This window comes from Lactuca sativa, chromosome 4 (assembly GCF_002870075.4).
Source record: "Lactuca sativa cultivar Salinas chromosome 4, Lsat_Salinas_v11, whole genome shotgun sequence".
Taxonomy (NCBI): domain Eukaryota; kingdom Viridiplantae; phylum Streptophyta; class Magnoliopsida; order Asterales; family Asteraceae; genus Lactuca; species Lactuca sativa.
In genome coordinates, this window is record NC_056626.2 from 5,589,034 (window position 1) to 5,606,487 (window position 17,454).

At 36.8% G+C, this 17,454-nt stretch overlaps 1 protein-coding gene across 1 annotated transcript; it reads right to left on the reverse strand.

Annotated features, from left to right (window-relative positions):
* Positions 1-1,687: 1,687 nt before the first annotated feature.
* On the reverse strand, positions 1,688-4,378 carry LOC111893436 (T-complex protein 1 subunit epsilon). Its single transcript, XM_023889490.3, has 8 exons — positions 4,071-4,378; positions 3,538-3,856; positions 3,110-3,458; positions 2,843-3,028; positions 2,664-2,766; positions 2,402-2,568; positions 2,208-2,321; positions 1,688-2,102 (listed from the first exon to the last, which is right to left on the reverse strand). The coding sequence occupies exons 1-8, from the start codon at positions 4,267-4,269 to the stop codon at positions 1,932-1,934; spliced, it is 1,608 nt and encodes a 535-aa protein (XP_023745258.1). The 5' UTR covers positions 4,270-4,378; the 3' UTR covers positions 1,688-1,931.
* Between the last annotated feature and the right edge of the window lie 13,076 nt (positions 4,379-17,454).

Consider the following 17,454-nt stretch of genomic DNA (forward strand, 5'->3'; position numbering starts at 1 on the left):
GTGGTTGTGCTTAGGGAAGAGGGAGTCAAGTGACTAACGAACCTTTTCAACAATATATTGAAGTTGGAAAGACTCTAGAGGAATGAAGATACAATATTGTGATGTCGGTTTATTAGAACAAAGGAGACACCTAATGTTGTGGCCACTATAAAGGTGTTAAACTACTTAGACATACCATGAAGATATGGGAAAAAGTGATAGAGGTTAGGCTGAGATGGGAATCAACAGTACTTTAAAATCTCGTATGGTCTATAAGAGCTATGTAGGGATATACAAGATATGTATTGTCGATCTATAACATGTGTTCAAACTGTAGGGATCGACTCTTAAGCCATACATATTCATTTTGATTATGGATGACATCTCTCGTGAGATTCAAGAGGTACCATGGTACATGCTCTTTATCGACAATGTTGTTTTGGTGGCAAAGTCTTGGATTGAAGTGAATGATAGGCTAGCTAAGTGGAAGAAGGCGTTGGAAGATACAAATCAGCATTGTTAAGACGATATAGGAGATCATGTTTTACATCCTAACGAGAGTTTCATGTATATTGAATCTATGATCCAAAAGGAAGGGTGTCAAGGATAATGTTTCACATCGTATAAAGTCGAGATAGTTAAAATGAAGGGCATTTGTAGGATTTTAAACAATAAGAATGGTCCACTGAAACTAAAGGGAGAATTCTATTGGATGGTTGTTAGACCTGCTTTGTTATATGGATCTAAATGTTTGGCTGATTAGAAAAGAAGCACGAGAGGAAGATGGAGGTACCAGAAATAAGGACGGTGCAGTAGATTTGTGGTAAGACGCTGCTAAACAAGATACCGAACACGATAATTAGGAAATCACTAGGAGTAGCCTCGGTCATTGAGAAACTGGAGGAATGAAGACTACGACGGTTTGGTCGTGTCTTTAGGAGACCAATAACCTCGATTAGGAAGGTGGAGTTGCCCATTGTCGAAAGTGCAAAGAGGAGAGGAGGCCCAAAAAGGAAATGTAAAGATAATGTAAGGTTAGACTTGGAGTGGTAGCTTTTACTAAAGACATGACCTCATATAAAAAAGAGTTGAGACGTAGACTTACAGTAGTGGAGTAAGATAGTTCGATATCAACTATGCTTCTTTCTTTATCGAGTATCATTGTGCATCACAGTTTAGTCTTTGTTTTTTCTAAGGGTGAGCAAAAGTGTTGAAATTCCCGACTTAAAACGACACAATTATGTTGATATGTGACGTTACTCGGTACTCTAAAATCACGAAATTCAATACTCAATATTGACTTTCCCCACAATTTGGTATTCGGAAATCTCAAGTCAAATACGAGTTTGGTACCACCACTAAGATGGTCCCACTGTTTATGTATTTACAATCCTCTTTTGTGGGCAAAATGTCCATTTTACAAGAGATTAGTATTTATTCTCTTAGTTTCATTCGACTATTTGCTAGTGTAGCCTACAAACAAAACAAAAATATCAACTCATTTATTTTTGTCCTCTTTGTGCAGCTTCTCACCTCCCCTTTATCCCATTTTTATGGGATCGGGGTACCAAGGAGTTTGACTTTGACCAACAATAATATCAAACTTCTGTTATGTTTAGCATCGCTAAAACAAAATGTCTAGTCATTTCATTTTCAGCTTAGAAATAAGTCGATAACCCATAATCATTAAAGAAAATAAAAAGACATGTTTAGCACACGAAAACCATGATGATCTTGACAATACAAACCCTCCTCAAAAGTTGTTGCTTAAACAGCAAGTAAAACGTGTACTTTTTGTTTCTCAAAACATAACACACTACAAAACCAAAATGCATGAAAAAAGTTCTCCAATCAAACCAAATAAAATCAGTTTGCAATGTTCTACATAACATGGACCAAAATTTCAAAAGCTACATCATAATAATAATCATAATACCTCCATATATCATATCTCAATACTCAGATGGAGAGATGACATCATCGATCTTCAAAATCATCTTCACAACTTGTGTCGCAAGCAACATCTGCTGTTGCTTCCCAATCAAGGTTTCAAACACATTCTGCTCACGCATATCATTTGTCCCCGTGTCATTACAATCAATACCACAGCAAGGATTGTTCTCCTACAAAACAAAAAATAAAATCACATCATTATGTTATTATTTCAATTTTCAATCACATAGTTTTCTTTTTTTTTTTTTGTAATCATATTATATTAAACATAATACCTTAATTTGTTGTGCTTTCACTGCTGATAGTGTTTCAATGCAACTCAAACCACTATTCTCCGCAAGAGCCATGGGAACAGAATCCAACGCATCCGCAAAAGCCCGGATCGCATACTATCAAAAATAATAATAATAATTTCCAGTTAATGTTTATATAAAAAAAATATATATTAAATAATAATTATTAATAATACCTGTTCAACACCAGGATATTTATCAGCAGCAGCTTCTACTGCAATTGAACATGAAATTTCAGCTGCCCCACCACCATATACAATGGAGTTGTTACGGATCAGATTTCTAGCAACACATAATGCATCATGAATGCTGCGCTTTGTCTCCTCTATCATCATTTTGTTACCTGATTTTATCAAAAAAAAAGTTTAATTAGATAAATTAAAAATGGTCCAAAATAATCGATGCATGTTATTATTTATAATAATAATGTTAACTTACCACCACGGATAAATACAGTTACAGCCCTTGAGTTTGCACAATGCTCAATATAAAGCATACGATCCTTTGTGGTACCAAACGCCTTTTCTCTAACCAAACCAGCCTGTCATTTTGAATTGAAATTATAATTTTGTTAAATTTGAAAATGTTTATATCAAGAAAATGATTCAAGATTTTACCTTTCCTAGTTTTTCAGTTGTTAGTTCTTGGAACCTGGGAACAATTCTACCACCAGTTGCTATTGCTATAAGCTCAAGTTCTACACCACCAACCCATCTCACAGCAGGCAAGTTTCTGTGCATTAGCAAGTGATTTGCTTCGTCATCAAATCCCCATTGGCAAATTACCAATGTAGCCCCAACATCCTGAATCAGGTCAAAAGTCTTATTAGATACAGCATGTATGAAGTCAAACAACCAAGTAAAAATGATATGTCAGCATTGTACCTTGCATCTTTGAACCATGTCATCAAAGTATTTTTGTTCTTGCTTACGTAAGGTTTGAAACTTCTCAACAGTGTCAATGTCAACCTTATGTTTGGTCTTGGGCTTTGGGGGTTCAAATGGGCAAGTCAAGATGGCAATTTTGGCATCTTCAATTTGCTTTGGCATTTGTGGGTGACTCATATCTTTGTCGACAATGATTCCATAGATGAGTTCTGTATCTTCCAGTTTCCCACCTACTTTCCCCTCCACTTTAATAAGGTCTAGGTTAACATCTTTCCTCTCTAAATCAGCAACAGCCATGACTGCCTTTACAGCAATCTCAGCCAAACTTCGCTTGCAACGATTCACACTGATAGATAGGAGGGAACATTTGGATTAAACACAGTAGTCAAAAAGAGTATGAAATTATATCAAGGAAACATGCTTACATTTTGGAGGATAAGGTGGTCATGCAAGTTTGAACCAAAGGTTCTATGTTTGTGGCATTGAAATCAAACTTATGAGCTATTTGTTCTAAATGATCAACAGCAATCCTTGATGATATCTCGAATCCTTCTGCAACTCGGATGGGATGGATTCCACGTTCCAGAAGCTTCTCTGCTTGTTCTAAAAGTGCACCAGCCAGAACAACTACACCGGTTGTTCCATCGCCAATCTCATAGTCTTGACTACGTGATAGTTCAACCATAAGTTTTCCAATTTGATTGTCAACATCCATCTGCTCCAAGATCGTTGCGCCATCATTTGCTGCAAAGGGGGTTGATTATGAGGAAAAAAGAGTTAAACTATCATATGTTAACCCTGTAACTAAGTCGATAACATTTTCCCTCATTTTATTTCAAGTGAAGCATATAGTGTAACATCCAAAGGCAGATCAAACCATATCTGATAATTAATCAGTTAAAATGACAAACCCGAAAACAGAAATAGAGAGAGCACAAGTTAAGTTAAAGATATATACTGATAGTGATGTCGCCGTCGGGACTCTGGAGCATCTTGTCCATTCCTTTAGGACCAAGAGATGTCCGGAGGATGCGAGAAACGGCAACGCCGGCGGCGATATTAGCCTTCTGAGCATCTAAACCCCTTAACCTAGTCTTACTTTCTTGTTCCCTCAGTATTATGAACGGCCTTCCATATTCATCGAACGCTAACGCCATTTTTGCAGATCTTCAGTCGACTAAGCTCTTAGATCGACAAATGAAGCGAAAACGAGAGTGAGATCGGCACACAGAGTGTGCTTGGAACTTAGAAGAATATCTGATTGGTATATTTGCCCTAAAATTATAACCAGCTCTTTTAACCCATATTCCGAGGTCGGGTCGGGCAAGCTATTTAGGTAAGCATTTCATGAAGGGTAAATTACACGAATGATCCCTGTGGTTTGGGATAGTCTGCACGGTTGATCCTTGAGAAGAACTTTTAACTCGGATTGTCCCAAAAACATGTTTTTGTTGCATGTTTGGTCATTGTCTTATATAAAAAGACTATATTAGCCTTATGGATTTTTTTTGACTTTTTATTATTTATTTTAACTATATTAATATTATTAATTTAGAATGGGCCCACCCTTAATATCATATCACACGCGTTTCTTTTATCTCTCGCTCCTCTTTATATCGCTCTCTTCTTCAACCAGATCCTCCCCTCACAAACCCTAGCCAAGACACCAGCTGAAAGTCCATCACACAAATTCTTCACCAAGAAATCAAGTGAGAGTAACAGGCAATAAATCATTCAGCAACCCCAAACAAAATCGTTCCAAAAAATATCAACAATAAATCGTTCATTAATGCATTGATAGGCGGGTCTCTGACAAAATACTCTGCTTTGAAAAACTCTAACGGGAGGTTGAACATCAACACGAAACTATCACCAGTACCCTTTTTAGAACTGACCACCATCGCAGGTTCCGATAAAAATGGAGGGAATACATTGTTAGGTTTTTTCCTGGGTTGCAGTGGTAGGGTGAAGTCGAGGGAGGAGATGTGGCTTCTCATGATTGATGGGTTTTGGTCATAAGACATCCTATGTGCTCATACAAACCTTAATGCTTGGATCTAGGTTTCTCTATTGTACATGCTTTGAATCCAAGACTATAAACCCTAATTCTAGCATATGGAAATCGATATTAACATATAATTAGGTTTAAGATGTTACCTTGATTGTTATGTAGCAATAACAATCCCAATTCCTCCTTGAATTCACTTTGGAAGGCTTAGAGTCACAAGTGTCACTCCTCTAATGGTTCACAAACACCATAAGCAACAGGATGAAGAGGAGAGAGGATATGGAGGCTGCCAAAACCGTGTGAAAACCCTAGCAAAATGCTTGTCCACGTTTTTGGTCCTTAAGGGATCTATATATAATGAGGCAATTAGGGTTATCTAACAAGGAAACCCTAATTTGGATGTTTAAGCCCTAAGCAACCCATGGAGCCTTTTCCATAAGGCCTTGGACGATTTCATATGGACTTCCCCCATAGAATTCGTCCACCTTATAATAAAAGGCAATCCATGGCCCAAATTGCAATTATCTTATAATTACAATTCCAGTCCCTTAAGTTTAATTAATCTCTTTTAGTCACAAAACTAATTACCAATTAATTATTGACTAATATTAATTAAACAATATGATTTCTCCTTTAATATATTATTCTCATAATATATTAATAAATCATATTTAATCCTTTCTCTCCATAATTCATCCTATCAAGTTGCTTTGGTGAAAGGCAACCCAAAAGGACCATGCACCATCGGGTCAAGTACATACCAAAATAGTTATGGACTTAGACACTAATCCAATAGTCTCCCACTTGGATAAGTCTAATAACTATTATGCGTATGACTTCAGATCCTGATCTGCAATCGTAGCTTTCCAAAGCCGCTGTCAACTTTGATCCTATCAGATACGTGTGTCCTTAAATAAGGGATCATATATTCCTCCATTCTAGATATCATATGAGATATGATTTCAAATCATTCTCTTTGTACTATATCTCGATTCCCGATTTATGACGACTGACTAATTGAACAAATCAAATTAGCCCTAGCCTGGCCGAGCATTTACGTTTGTCATCACTAAACCATCGAGGGGCCCAAAGATATCGCTTTTATCCTACTTTGAATAAAAGGAATGGATAAACGTTGATACAATGCTTGCTTGCACTCACGCACCGAATCACACACAACAATATGTTTTATAACACCAAGTTACTAGTGCGTTTACATATTATCAATGTGCAACCGATTCGCAAGATACAACTCACACATCTCAGTTTCAAGAATATAAGATGTTATCGTCTGAAAGGACCTTAGATCAATCAATCTATCAAACAATGACTAATAATAAGAACATAACAACAAAATATCACAAAGAGCTTTCACTAAGAATGATAATCTCACAAAGAGATTATTGTTCGCACAAAGCGGCTATTAGGGTTTGTGAAAGACTACTCCTTCACAAACCCGTACAAAAGATTATATAGAACTATTATAGACAATCCCTACAAATCAGGGATGTTCCAGCTAACTAATATATGATAACTATGGAAACAAGATAAATACTAAATCTGTTACATATAAGACAATATATATATATATATATATATATATATATATATATATATATATATATATATATATATATATACTGAACAACTTTTATGCTGACGCTGATGCTGATGCTGACACTGATGCTGATGGATCAGTTTCAAACATCATCATATTATAAGGTTCGACCTTACAATCTCCCCCACTATGATGATGTTCAAAACAACAGCTATATGAGAACACCTCTGGACAAAAATTCTTCATACTCAGCTTCAGCTTCTATTTTCACAGGCCAGTAAGGACTATCCAGCAGCTCCTGTCTTCTATTCAGCAGTTCCATAGCAATTAGTATGTGAAACTCTCCAGATAAATCTTGATGACTCATGCACATTTGTCTTAAGCCAACAAGATGTGCTGTTGGAGCTCTTGGAATTTCTGTGGTGCGCTGAAAGCACATTCTTCTGTTTTTATCGAGATAAAACATTCCATGTTCAGGAACTGAGATAAACTGATGTTGAACTGGCTCAACACCGATAGGAAGAGAGTTGTCTATCCCTTCAGCACCAAAATTTAGAACCAACACATCTTCACCATTAACTTGAAATTTGGTCCTTCGGATTCTAGGAACTGAGGAACTTTGGCCTTGTTGCTGAGAGTGCTGTATAGGAACAAGATCCAAACGTTGAACTTTCTTGATCAGTAGATGGAGAGAATATGTCAGTTCAGAAGAGATAACTAAAGTTTGCTTGGATGCTAATTCAAGCAATTCCATCCATTCAGAATATCCATATCTGATCAGCTCGTCCCTCTTAACAACTTTAGTGAATGGATGTTGAGGACCTTGAAGAGTGATTAGTAATGTAAGAATTTTCTCATTACGAGGTTTAAAAGCTTTAACTTTGATGATTTTATCACTACTCATTCGTCGTTTAAGAACATCTTGAAACCTCTTTCGATCAATCCTGTCAAGAATATTTTCAGTCCTTGACTTGCTGTTACTGGGAGGAGGCTGGGAAGATTTAGATTTGGACTGATATTCTAAGAACTTCTGCATCTGAGCTTCAAAGGATCCTTTGACCTGAAGTTGATGCTGAATGAGAGATTCATCAGCTTGAGCAATATTCTTTAGAAGCTGAGCTTGGTTGGCTTCATCAAGAATTTGCTTAACTTGATCAGGAGGCATGTTCCATTCAGCTGCCAAGTTGGATATGCTGACTATGGACTTAGGTTTCTTGCTAGGCAGAGAAGTATCAGTGTGTGAAGAAGCCAAATCAGTATCTGCTGCCTTGCGCTTGCGAGATAGAGGTTGAGTATCCTCACTAGCTACATCTGAATCTTCTCCTTGGACTGGTATAATAGGATCAATGAAGTTCATGTCCAAGATCTGACACTCATCTCATGTTCATCATCATGCTCACTATCTTCAGCAAGCTTTTCAGTATCCGCTAGTCTATCAGGCTCCTCAGCAACTAGTTTATCAGACTCGTGCATCGGCTGTGGTGGCTTAGTCTGGACTAAAGTGTTGTCTGTAGATCCAAGCTCAACATATTCAGTGTCTCCCTCTTTTGGATCATCATCAGTGTCTCTCCCTTTTTGATCATCATCATTTTGTGGGTCAGAGGAAGAAGTTGGCAAGAGAATTTCCTTCAGCTGATGTACATCGGCCTCAATTCGTAGAAGATGTTGACTCATGTCCCGAGTCGGTGTCAGAAGCTCATTAAATGCTGAGGCCGGTATATGAAGGAATGAAGTACCTGGAACTTCTTGTGAGTGAGGTTGCGCCCCCGGAGAAGGTTGATCCCCCTGGAATGGGTTCTCCCCCTGAGATGGTTGCTCCCCCTGAGATGATGGCTCCCCCTGGGATGGTTGCCCCCCTTGAATTAGTGGCTCCTATTGAGCTGAGTGAACTCTCTCAGTGACAGAGAGAGTGTGATGAGAAAGTTGAGGGGAGAGATGAACACCATCATGTGATTCAGCTTCTTGATCAGCATGATCTTCATTGTTACCATCAGCTCTTTCATCAGTATCAGCGGTTAGCGAAGGAACAGTATATGGATTTGCAATCCATTCTCTCATCCGATCAGAGATGCCAATGTCAGTTTCCAACGGATCATCCTGATACATTCGTACTGACATGCGTGGGCATTGGATGGGGTTTCCAGGGTGTGAGTAGTAAGCTTCAGCAAAAAATTTATCTAGCACAAGAGCAATCCAGCGTGGAAAGGGGACATGATCAGCGCGTACATTTGCACGAAGAAGTTGAACAAGTTGATCAAAGAAGAAGGCCCCATAATCAAGTCGTTTGTTAAGAAGAAGGGAACATACGACTTGTTGCTCATAAGTGCTCAGTTGATCACCACTACGAGATTTGTGACCCACACATTTACACAGAGCACCGGTGAAGAACTTCCATCCTGGAGTCATACATTGACGTAGAATGAGAGCTGATCAAGTACCAGCCTTTAAGTGATCATAGCCCAGTTGATCAAAGAGACGTCAATAACGTTCAATAGGTGGAAGCTCAGAGAAGGGTTCAAAGATTGGCAATCTGAGCACAACACTGAGAAGGTCAGTGGTAATAAAGACTGAGTGTCTTCCACGGCTAATAGTTCCGGAGATGACGTTGTTTTCATCATTGATTGTTGCAGTGTAGTAGAACTCATAGACTTGTTTGGGAAAGAACTATGATGGAACATCACTGATTGCGTATCGGAGTCGGCAGGAGACTAAGAAATTAACAAAGTCATCAATTCCAAGACCTCGATGAACATCTGGAATATCAGGGTTGAAAGCTACGTTGGTGGCTTTGATGTGTATGGGAAGAGGAGGAGAGTTTTGAGCTGGAACGACTCTTCTTGAAGTGGAGGAGAAGGTGAACAGTGATGCCGCCATTTAAGAAGTTTAGGATTCTAGGGTTTTTTTTTTATTAAGCGAGAGAGAAGATTGAAGGAAAGGAAAAAGGTTTGGGGAAAAGGTGAAAAGGTTTAAATAGGGAATGAAACGGTAAAAGTAATGATTATCTTTAGCGAAAATAACTATGTATCTTGCCTAACTGTCAAATCAAAAAATAGCCGTTGGGTAAATAGAGCCGTTGTACCGAAGATGAAACGACAATCAGTGACTACGGAAGCGCTGAGATTGCTATCACGGAAGGTTACATGCTGAAAGATAGTGTGTCGTCAATTCAAGGTACAACTTGCTTGTTTAGGATTAGCAAGGTGAATGGTGCGTGTGATAGATACTGGTTTAATTATCTAACCATCGGCACAGAGTGTCAAGTCTTTATCAGTGAGTGGTATTTCTTACTGAATCATTAGACACTGAGTGAGAAGAAGGTGAAGAGAGGATTGTTTCGTGTGATAGACACTGGTGTTTTGGTCTAACCATCGACAACGATTGTTAGAGTCTCATCAGCATGTGTTTTGTCACACCGAATCACATAATCAGTGTAAGATTAGTAAGAGTGGATAGTTGCGTGTGATAGAACTTGGTGTTTTGTCTAACCATCGGCAAAGAGTTTCAAGTTGTTATCAGTGTATGGTTTAATACAGTGAATCATTCAACTTTATTTTAGAAGATTTGTAGAAGAGAAAGAGATAAGAGATCATACAGTGTACTCAGCATGCTAAACATCATCAGTGCATGATTCCTCATCAAACTTCACATGAATGGATTCTTCAATGCACTGCCTGTTCACATGAAAAACACGAAAAGCTTTTGAAATAGATGAGTACCCAATAAAAATACCTTTGTCAGCCTTAGGCTCAAATTTTGATCTTGGATCACGCTGATTAAGAATATAACAAATGCATCCAAACACGTGAAAGAAGGATACGTCCGATTTTTGACCTTTCAGCATTTCATATGGTGTCTTCTTGTGAATTTAAGCCCATAGTCTAAAAGTTGATTTTGAATCCATAGGATTTGAGCACAACATCTCCCAGCTGCAACATACTCAGCTTCTGCAGTGGAGATAGCTACTGAGGTTTGTTTCTTGCTGGACCAGCTGATCGGTCGATTTCCAAGGAAATGACATCCACCTGACGTGCTCTTCTTGTCTAAGTTGCAACCTGCATAGTCGGAATCAGTGTATCCAAAGAGTTCAAGCGCTGAGTCACGAGGGTACCACAGTGCCAAGTTCTGAGTGGCCTTTAAGTATCGAAAGATGCGTTTGACTGCAATGAGATGAGACTCCTTGGGATTGGTTTGATACTTTGTAAAGAAACATTGCATCAGCGCCTTGTCACTTGAAAACATATCAAGAACATATATATCATCTTTTCTACTTGCTGAAAGTACGATGTTCTTGTCAGTGTTGACAACTCTTCCTTCCTTCTTTGTAAAGTGAACTTCATAATCAGCATCACACAATTGGCTGATTAATATAAGATTGTGTTTGAGACCCTTTACATATGAAACATTCTGAAACACCACGTTATTGCACTTGATATTTCCATATCCTTTAGTGAACCCCTTTCCATTGTCTCCGTATGTTACTGCAGGACCAGTTTTCTTGACATAATCTTCCAGGAGAGACTTGGATCCAGTCATATGTCTTGAGCAACCACTATCTAAGTACCAAAGATGCTCCTAACCCTACAGTGCTGAGAAACTAGTTAGAACACACTGACCCATTGGAAGATGGGTCATTCACAAAGTTATTTGACAACATATTATAACACTCTTTAGGAAGATAGTTTAAAGAATTTGATTTAAGAGTCCATTTTTCATTTCTAACTTTGATGTTATCAGCTCTTAATGATGTTTTATCAAACTTGCATTCACTGATTTTGTGATTCAAATTACCACACCTGTAGCAAATTCTAGTACCAAAGTTTTTCTTGGTAAACACAATTTTAGATTTAACACATTTATATTTGAAAGATTCACCAAGTGAACTTTGAGTTCTTTTATTTAACATTGAATTACTAAAGAATTCAGTGTCAGAAGAACTACAATCAGTGATGGATGAGGAGCTGACATTAGTATCAGATTTAGACTTATGTACTGAAACACTGCAATCAGGATATTGTTCAAGTTGTTCATGAATAACATGAAACACTCCGTTTGAGATAGGAAATGCGATAATATTTTTAGTGAGAGGAGTTGGTCTCACAAGATGTGCAAGATAAGAAGTAGGATCAATTCCAGTAATTTCAATATTACACTCAGTAACACCATTAGAGTCAGTAACATAGTGTTCATCAACAAGACTCTGATTAATAAAGGTGTTGCTGATAATTGTGTTTTTGCAACTATCTTTTAATTCATTTATGGAATAAAATTCAGATTCCTTTTCTTGAGATTTAAAAACTTTTTCTCCTTCAGCAAAATTTCCCCCAAGGATTTTCTCACATGAGTGAGGTATTTGAGCAGAAATAACATAATTAGCATTTTTGTGAGATTTAGCCCAAAGTTTTAAAACATTTTGTTCTTTGTTCAAAAGATCTTTAACTTTATCAATTTCAGTAGATAGTGAGGAATTTGATAAACTAGTAACTCTTAGAGTTTCCTGAGTAGTGTTAATAATGTTAATTTTTAAGGATAGTTCAGTTTTAAGAAGATCAATTTGATTTTGCATATCTCTTATGGTTTGATTCTTCTTAGAATTAAGAACACCCAAATACTCAAACATTTTGATTTTTTCATTCAGTGAATATGAAACAAAGTTTTGAACTTGATACATTGAAGGAGAATCAATGTTGTGCTTCCTGGAGTTTTCCACTGCATCAGACATATCAGCATCAAATGAACTGTTGCTGATTTTACATTCATCAGTGTCTTCTATCTTGACCATCAGACACTTAACTTCATCATCTGATGACTCCTCATCAGTCTTCCATTTTTCTTCTTCAGCGACAAGAACTTTATGTTCCAAGTTCTCTGCTTTTAGTTTCTCAACTAGCTTGTTGTACTTCTGCTTCCAGTATTCATCCGAGCTTTGGGTTCTTTGTTTGCATTCTTTTGCAAAATGATCAGTGCTCCCACAGTTAAAGCACTGAGCTTTCCCTTTCCTATCAGTATCATGCTTTTTATCAGCGTCTGATCTTTTTGAAGATTTCCCACCCATCTTCTTCTGAAACTTTGAGAAGTTTCGGCCTGATTTCTCAAAAGTCTTCACAATCAAAGCCGCACTAGCCACAACCTTTTCGAGATCATCAGTGTCACTTTTAGAAGAATCAGTGTCTGATTGGTTTTCAGTGTCTGACTCTGATACTTTCTTTTTGTTTGAAAATAAGGCTACTGATGACTCACGCTGAGAATCCTTCATCAGCTCCTTTCTCTGAAGCTTAGATTCCTCATAGTATCGTAGGTTTCCATAGAGACTTTGTAAGTCCATTGTATTGATCTTCTCACTATTTTTCAGCACATCAACATGGTTCTCCCAACCTGCACCCAGAGAATCCAAAAACTTCTGCGCTAGAACAGTTTGATGCTTCAACTAATCTAGTCTCTGCAGATCATTAACAAGAGTATTAAACCTGTTAAAGGTTTGAGTCAGGGTTTCACCTTTCTTTGCAAAAAAATGTTCATACCTTCTGTTTAGATCATTTATTTGAGTAGCCTTGACTTCTTCAGTGCCTTCAAAAGATACAGTCAGTGTATCCATCATCTCTTTTGTTGAGATGCAATTCTGAACCAGCCCAAAGATATTGTATGGCAAAGCATAGCTGATTGCAGCCCGAGCACGAACATCAAGACCATTCTTTCTTTTGTCATCTGCCATCCAGTTTTCTCTAGGTGTTTTCTTCATGGCACCATTAGGAACGTTGTTTTTCAGGAGCTGATATATTGGAACATATGGACCTTTTTCGATGATGTCCAACATGTCTTCATCTACCGACTCTAATGCATAGAGAGCCTTTATTTTCCACATAGCAAAATTTGTCTCATCAAACGAAGGAATTTTAGCAGAAGGATGATTTGATGAGTTTGAAGAAGAAGATGATGAAGCCATTTGTTTGATAAAAGAAACCTGCTCTGATACCCATTGAAAGGACCTTAGATCAATCAATCTATCAAACAATGACTAATAATAAGAACAGAACAACGAAATATCACAAAGAGCTTTCACTAAGAATGATAATCTCACAAAGAGATTATTGTTCGCACAAAGCGGCTATTAGGGTTTGTGAAAGACTACTCCTTCACAAACCCGTACAAAAGATTATATAAAACTATTATAGACAATCCCTACAAATCATGGATGTTCCAGCTAACTAATATATGATAACTATGGAAACAAGATAAATACTAAATCTGTTACAGATAAGACAATATATATATGCTGAACAACTTTTATGCTGACGCTGATGCTGATGCTGACATTGATGCTGATGGATCAGTTTCAAACATCATCATATTATAAGGTTCGACCTTACATCGTCTCACCAATCACTCGTGATACAATTCATGGAGTGATCCAAGTGAGCGTGAGTTTAATCCAATGCTCAAATCATATTCATAAGCACTCATGAACGTTGCAGCAAACATTTGCTTATGTCTAATGCTCTTTAGACAATCCACACACCAATTCACGACAGTCTTCATTCATATCTACTTCCAACATATGAACGACTGTGGCCCATTCGAATAATTCGATTATTCTTAATAAACTCAATTATTCTATAAGTCAAAACATGCAAATGTGAAACACAGGAATAATATTAATCCCATATGGCCTCAAACCTTTGAGTATAAATAAAACACCTTTTATTTATCACCATATTGATTACTCATTATTTGTCGTTTCGGGTAATCAACTTCTTACTTGAATTACAACACTTGTCCCATGCTCCTAGCATGCACACAATGTTTACCTATGGTTCTTACTTTGTGAAACAGATCACATTGAACACATTTCCAATCATTCTCATTTCACAACTCCAAATCCTTTTCATAAGTGAAAGAATATCAAATTCTTGCTACTTATAGAATATGCTAGATTCTAACATTCTATGCAACTTATCCTTTCGTAATGTCACTGCACCAAAGTCACAAAGACTATTGCCAATGATATTACAAAGTCTTCTATCGGAGATTGTTACAAGACAATTCCTTAGATATGATGTCTCTCACTCAAAGTACATTCCTTTGAACATCCTTTTGCATAAAAGTTTCTAATCTAGTCATAGGTTTTTCTCAATATTTAATTCCTAATATGGACACGTTTCCATATTTTCCATATGACAACTCATTCTTAATAGAATCTTGTCTATTCATAATAACGTCGATATGGTCCATCCAATATGGAAACATTTCCATATTTTCCAATACTATACTTCCAACTACTCACAAGCAACCAATCCTCGTCGAACTTTGGATTGTCCTTTGATAGTTGTTTAATTATCTTAGTCAAAACCAATTCTGGTCCTTTTTCCCTCTAAATGCGCTAGACATTTGGAAAATTTTAGAATGGTCAAACATTAAAGCATTCACAATCGATCCTATACCCGAAGTGTATGGGACACGACACATAATATTTTATTTGCTATGTTCTCAAAATTCGAATTGTGAAGAGGAATGCCGTAATCATAATCGAAATTTTAAGAACACACTATGTACCTTTGACTAAATTTATTAACATTTCTCAACCTAAGCCTTTAGATTTGAAATGAAGCATAATATTCTCTCCCTTAATTATAGCAAAACAACCTTTCAACTCTTACAACTTTGCAAAATATGACTCTTGTTTTCTATAATTAATATTGCTAACCTTGCAATACTTTCCTTAATAATCATACAATCATAACATTTATGCTCCCACTATCATGATGATTATTATAAAACATAACACTTATGCTCCCACTAGCTTCGACATGTATTCATAAACATCTTAACTTTTAGAAAAACAATGCTTATTGAATTTATTAAGTTCATGTTTCTAATACTTAGTGCTTTGATAATCTTTTATCAAGGCTTCTTGAACTTATACACCTTTGCCTTCGATAGTTCATATGTATGTCTAAACACTTAAGACTAATTGTCAAACCTCACAATTCAAATTATGGAAAGGGATACTGTAACCATGATTGAATTCGAGAATGCAATTTTACAATCACTATCTTCTTAAAATCTTTCTTAGTGAAAGCATTTACTCACAATCATTTTCATGAAGGAGGAAATCTTATGACACTTAGATTTAAACGGTGTATTTGTTCCTATCCATGTAAATTTGTCAAAACCAAGGTTTATGACAAATTCAAACTTATATGGATCGATCTTGATTTCTTGCCTTATAGTAACACAGCTGTCCAGCATGTCTTCCAAGTAGTTAAGCAGCTCACCCTTTCCTATCAATGTACCTTTCATTGATTAAGGTGCTTTGCCTTTTATGCGTTCAAAATGAGAGCTCATAGAACTCACATGCATAATTAACTCGATTGGATTGGCACAGAAACAGAATAATGTCAACACGATAGGTTGTAAACCTCAACTCGTGTGCTAGTGATGATCGATAAGGTCTATTTTGATTTGTTCTTGAAACCTTTCAAAATCATTAAGACTCCCACTGACTCCTTGACATATAAGATTTTCTTGTCAATAAACATTTCTTGACAAACAAATATTCAAGAGTTAGTGTAGTTTTTATCAAAACACTTCATAAATTGGTCCTAGTTAGTCTTTGTCTTATCCAAGACATCACAACTTTCCACATTTGATGATTGTTATAAACCTTCTTAACACTTATCACTCAATGTCACAATCTTAACTTTAAGACTTGTTTTGGAACGAAGTATGATTGACTTCTTGATTTAACCATTTCTTTAATTCTTGATTCCTCTTCTTAAACATACAATTGTACTAAGACTCACTTAGAGGATCAATTGAGATATGGTTCTTAATCATTAAGACCTATCATAAAGCATAAAAGGTACTCTCCCTTCTTCTTAGAATGGAGAAACTTTTATCGGGAGAGGGATGTCGTAACCCTAATTGCAGAATATTTGAGGGTAAGTGAATGACGATTCACTAATTTCCACCACGAAAAACGAAAAGAAATTTAAGTTTTAAATCTATGAAAACTCCTAGATCCTTTGAGATACATTGAACTTTCAATGGCATGTTTAAATCTCGATATGCCCCTCTTGTTTGTGACTGGGATGCCGAGGATCACAAAGCGGGTGTGAATAACCATGCAAACTACATGGTGCCCTCACATGTTACAGTCACCTATTCGATGTGCCGGTAAACCACACACGCTCCACCGAAATATGACAAACATTGAGTCACCCTTTGCTACCTTTGCTTAGAACCATTTAGTGTGCCGGTAAACCACACACGCTCCACTAACGTCTTCGCAAGGGTACAAAGTGTAATTTCATGGAATTGCATCAATTCACTTTGCCTAAGTAATTAAGATTGGGAATTTGAAAAAACATTTAGCTACTTTAGTAATTCATTATACTTATAATGGAAGGTATCGTCCTATCCTACCCGTTCGGCTAACGACCCTCCACTAGTCAAGAGTGCGGTGGGTAAGAGTGGATACCCATTCAATCGCCATTTTATAGGCAATTTCCTTAAACACCCCTTATAGACCAGCTTCGTGAATGAGGCCTACTAACGGCAAGACTGACTTTTACTCATACATATATATAATGTTAGACTTTTAATGTTATATATAGTATAGGGTGTATTTTACACTTTTAAAATATTAGGTGGTCTAATTTAACAATTATACTTTTAATTCAATTAAATTTTAAACCAAAACTTTTATGGATTTATTAAACCTCTTTTAATTACACACCTTAATTAATTAATAAAACCATAAGGGTGTGATTTGAACTTTTT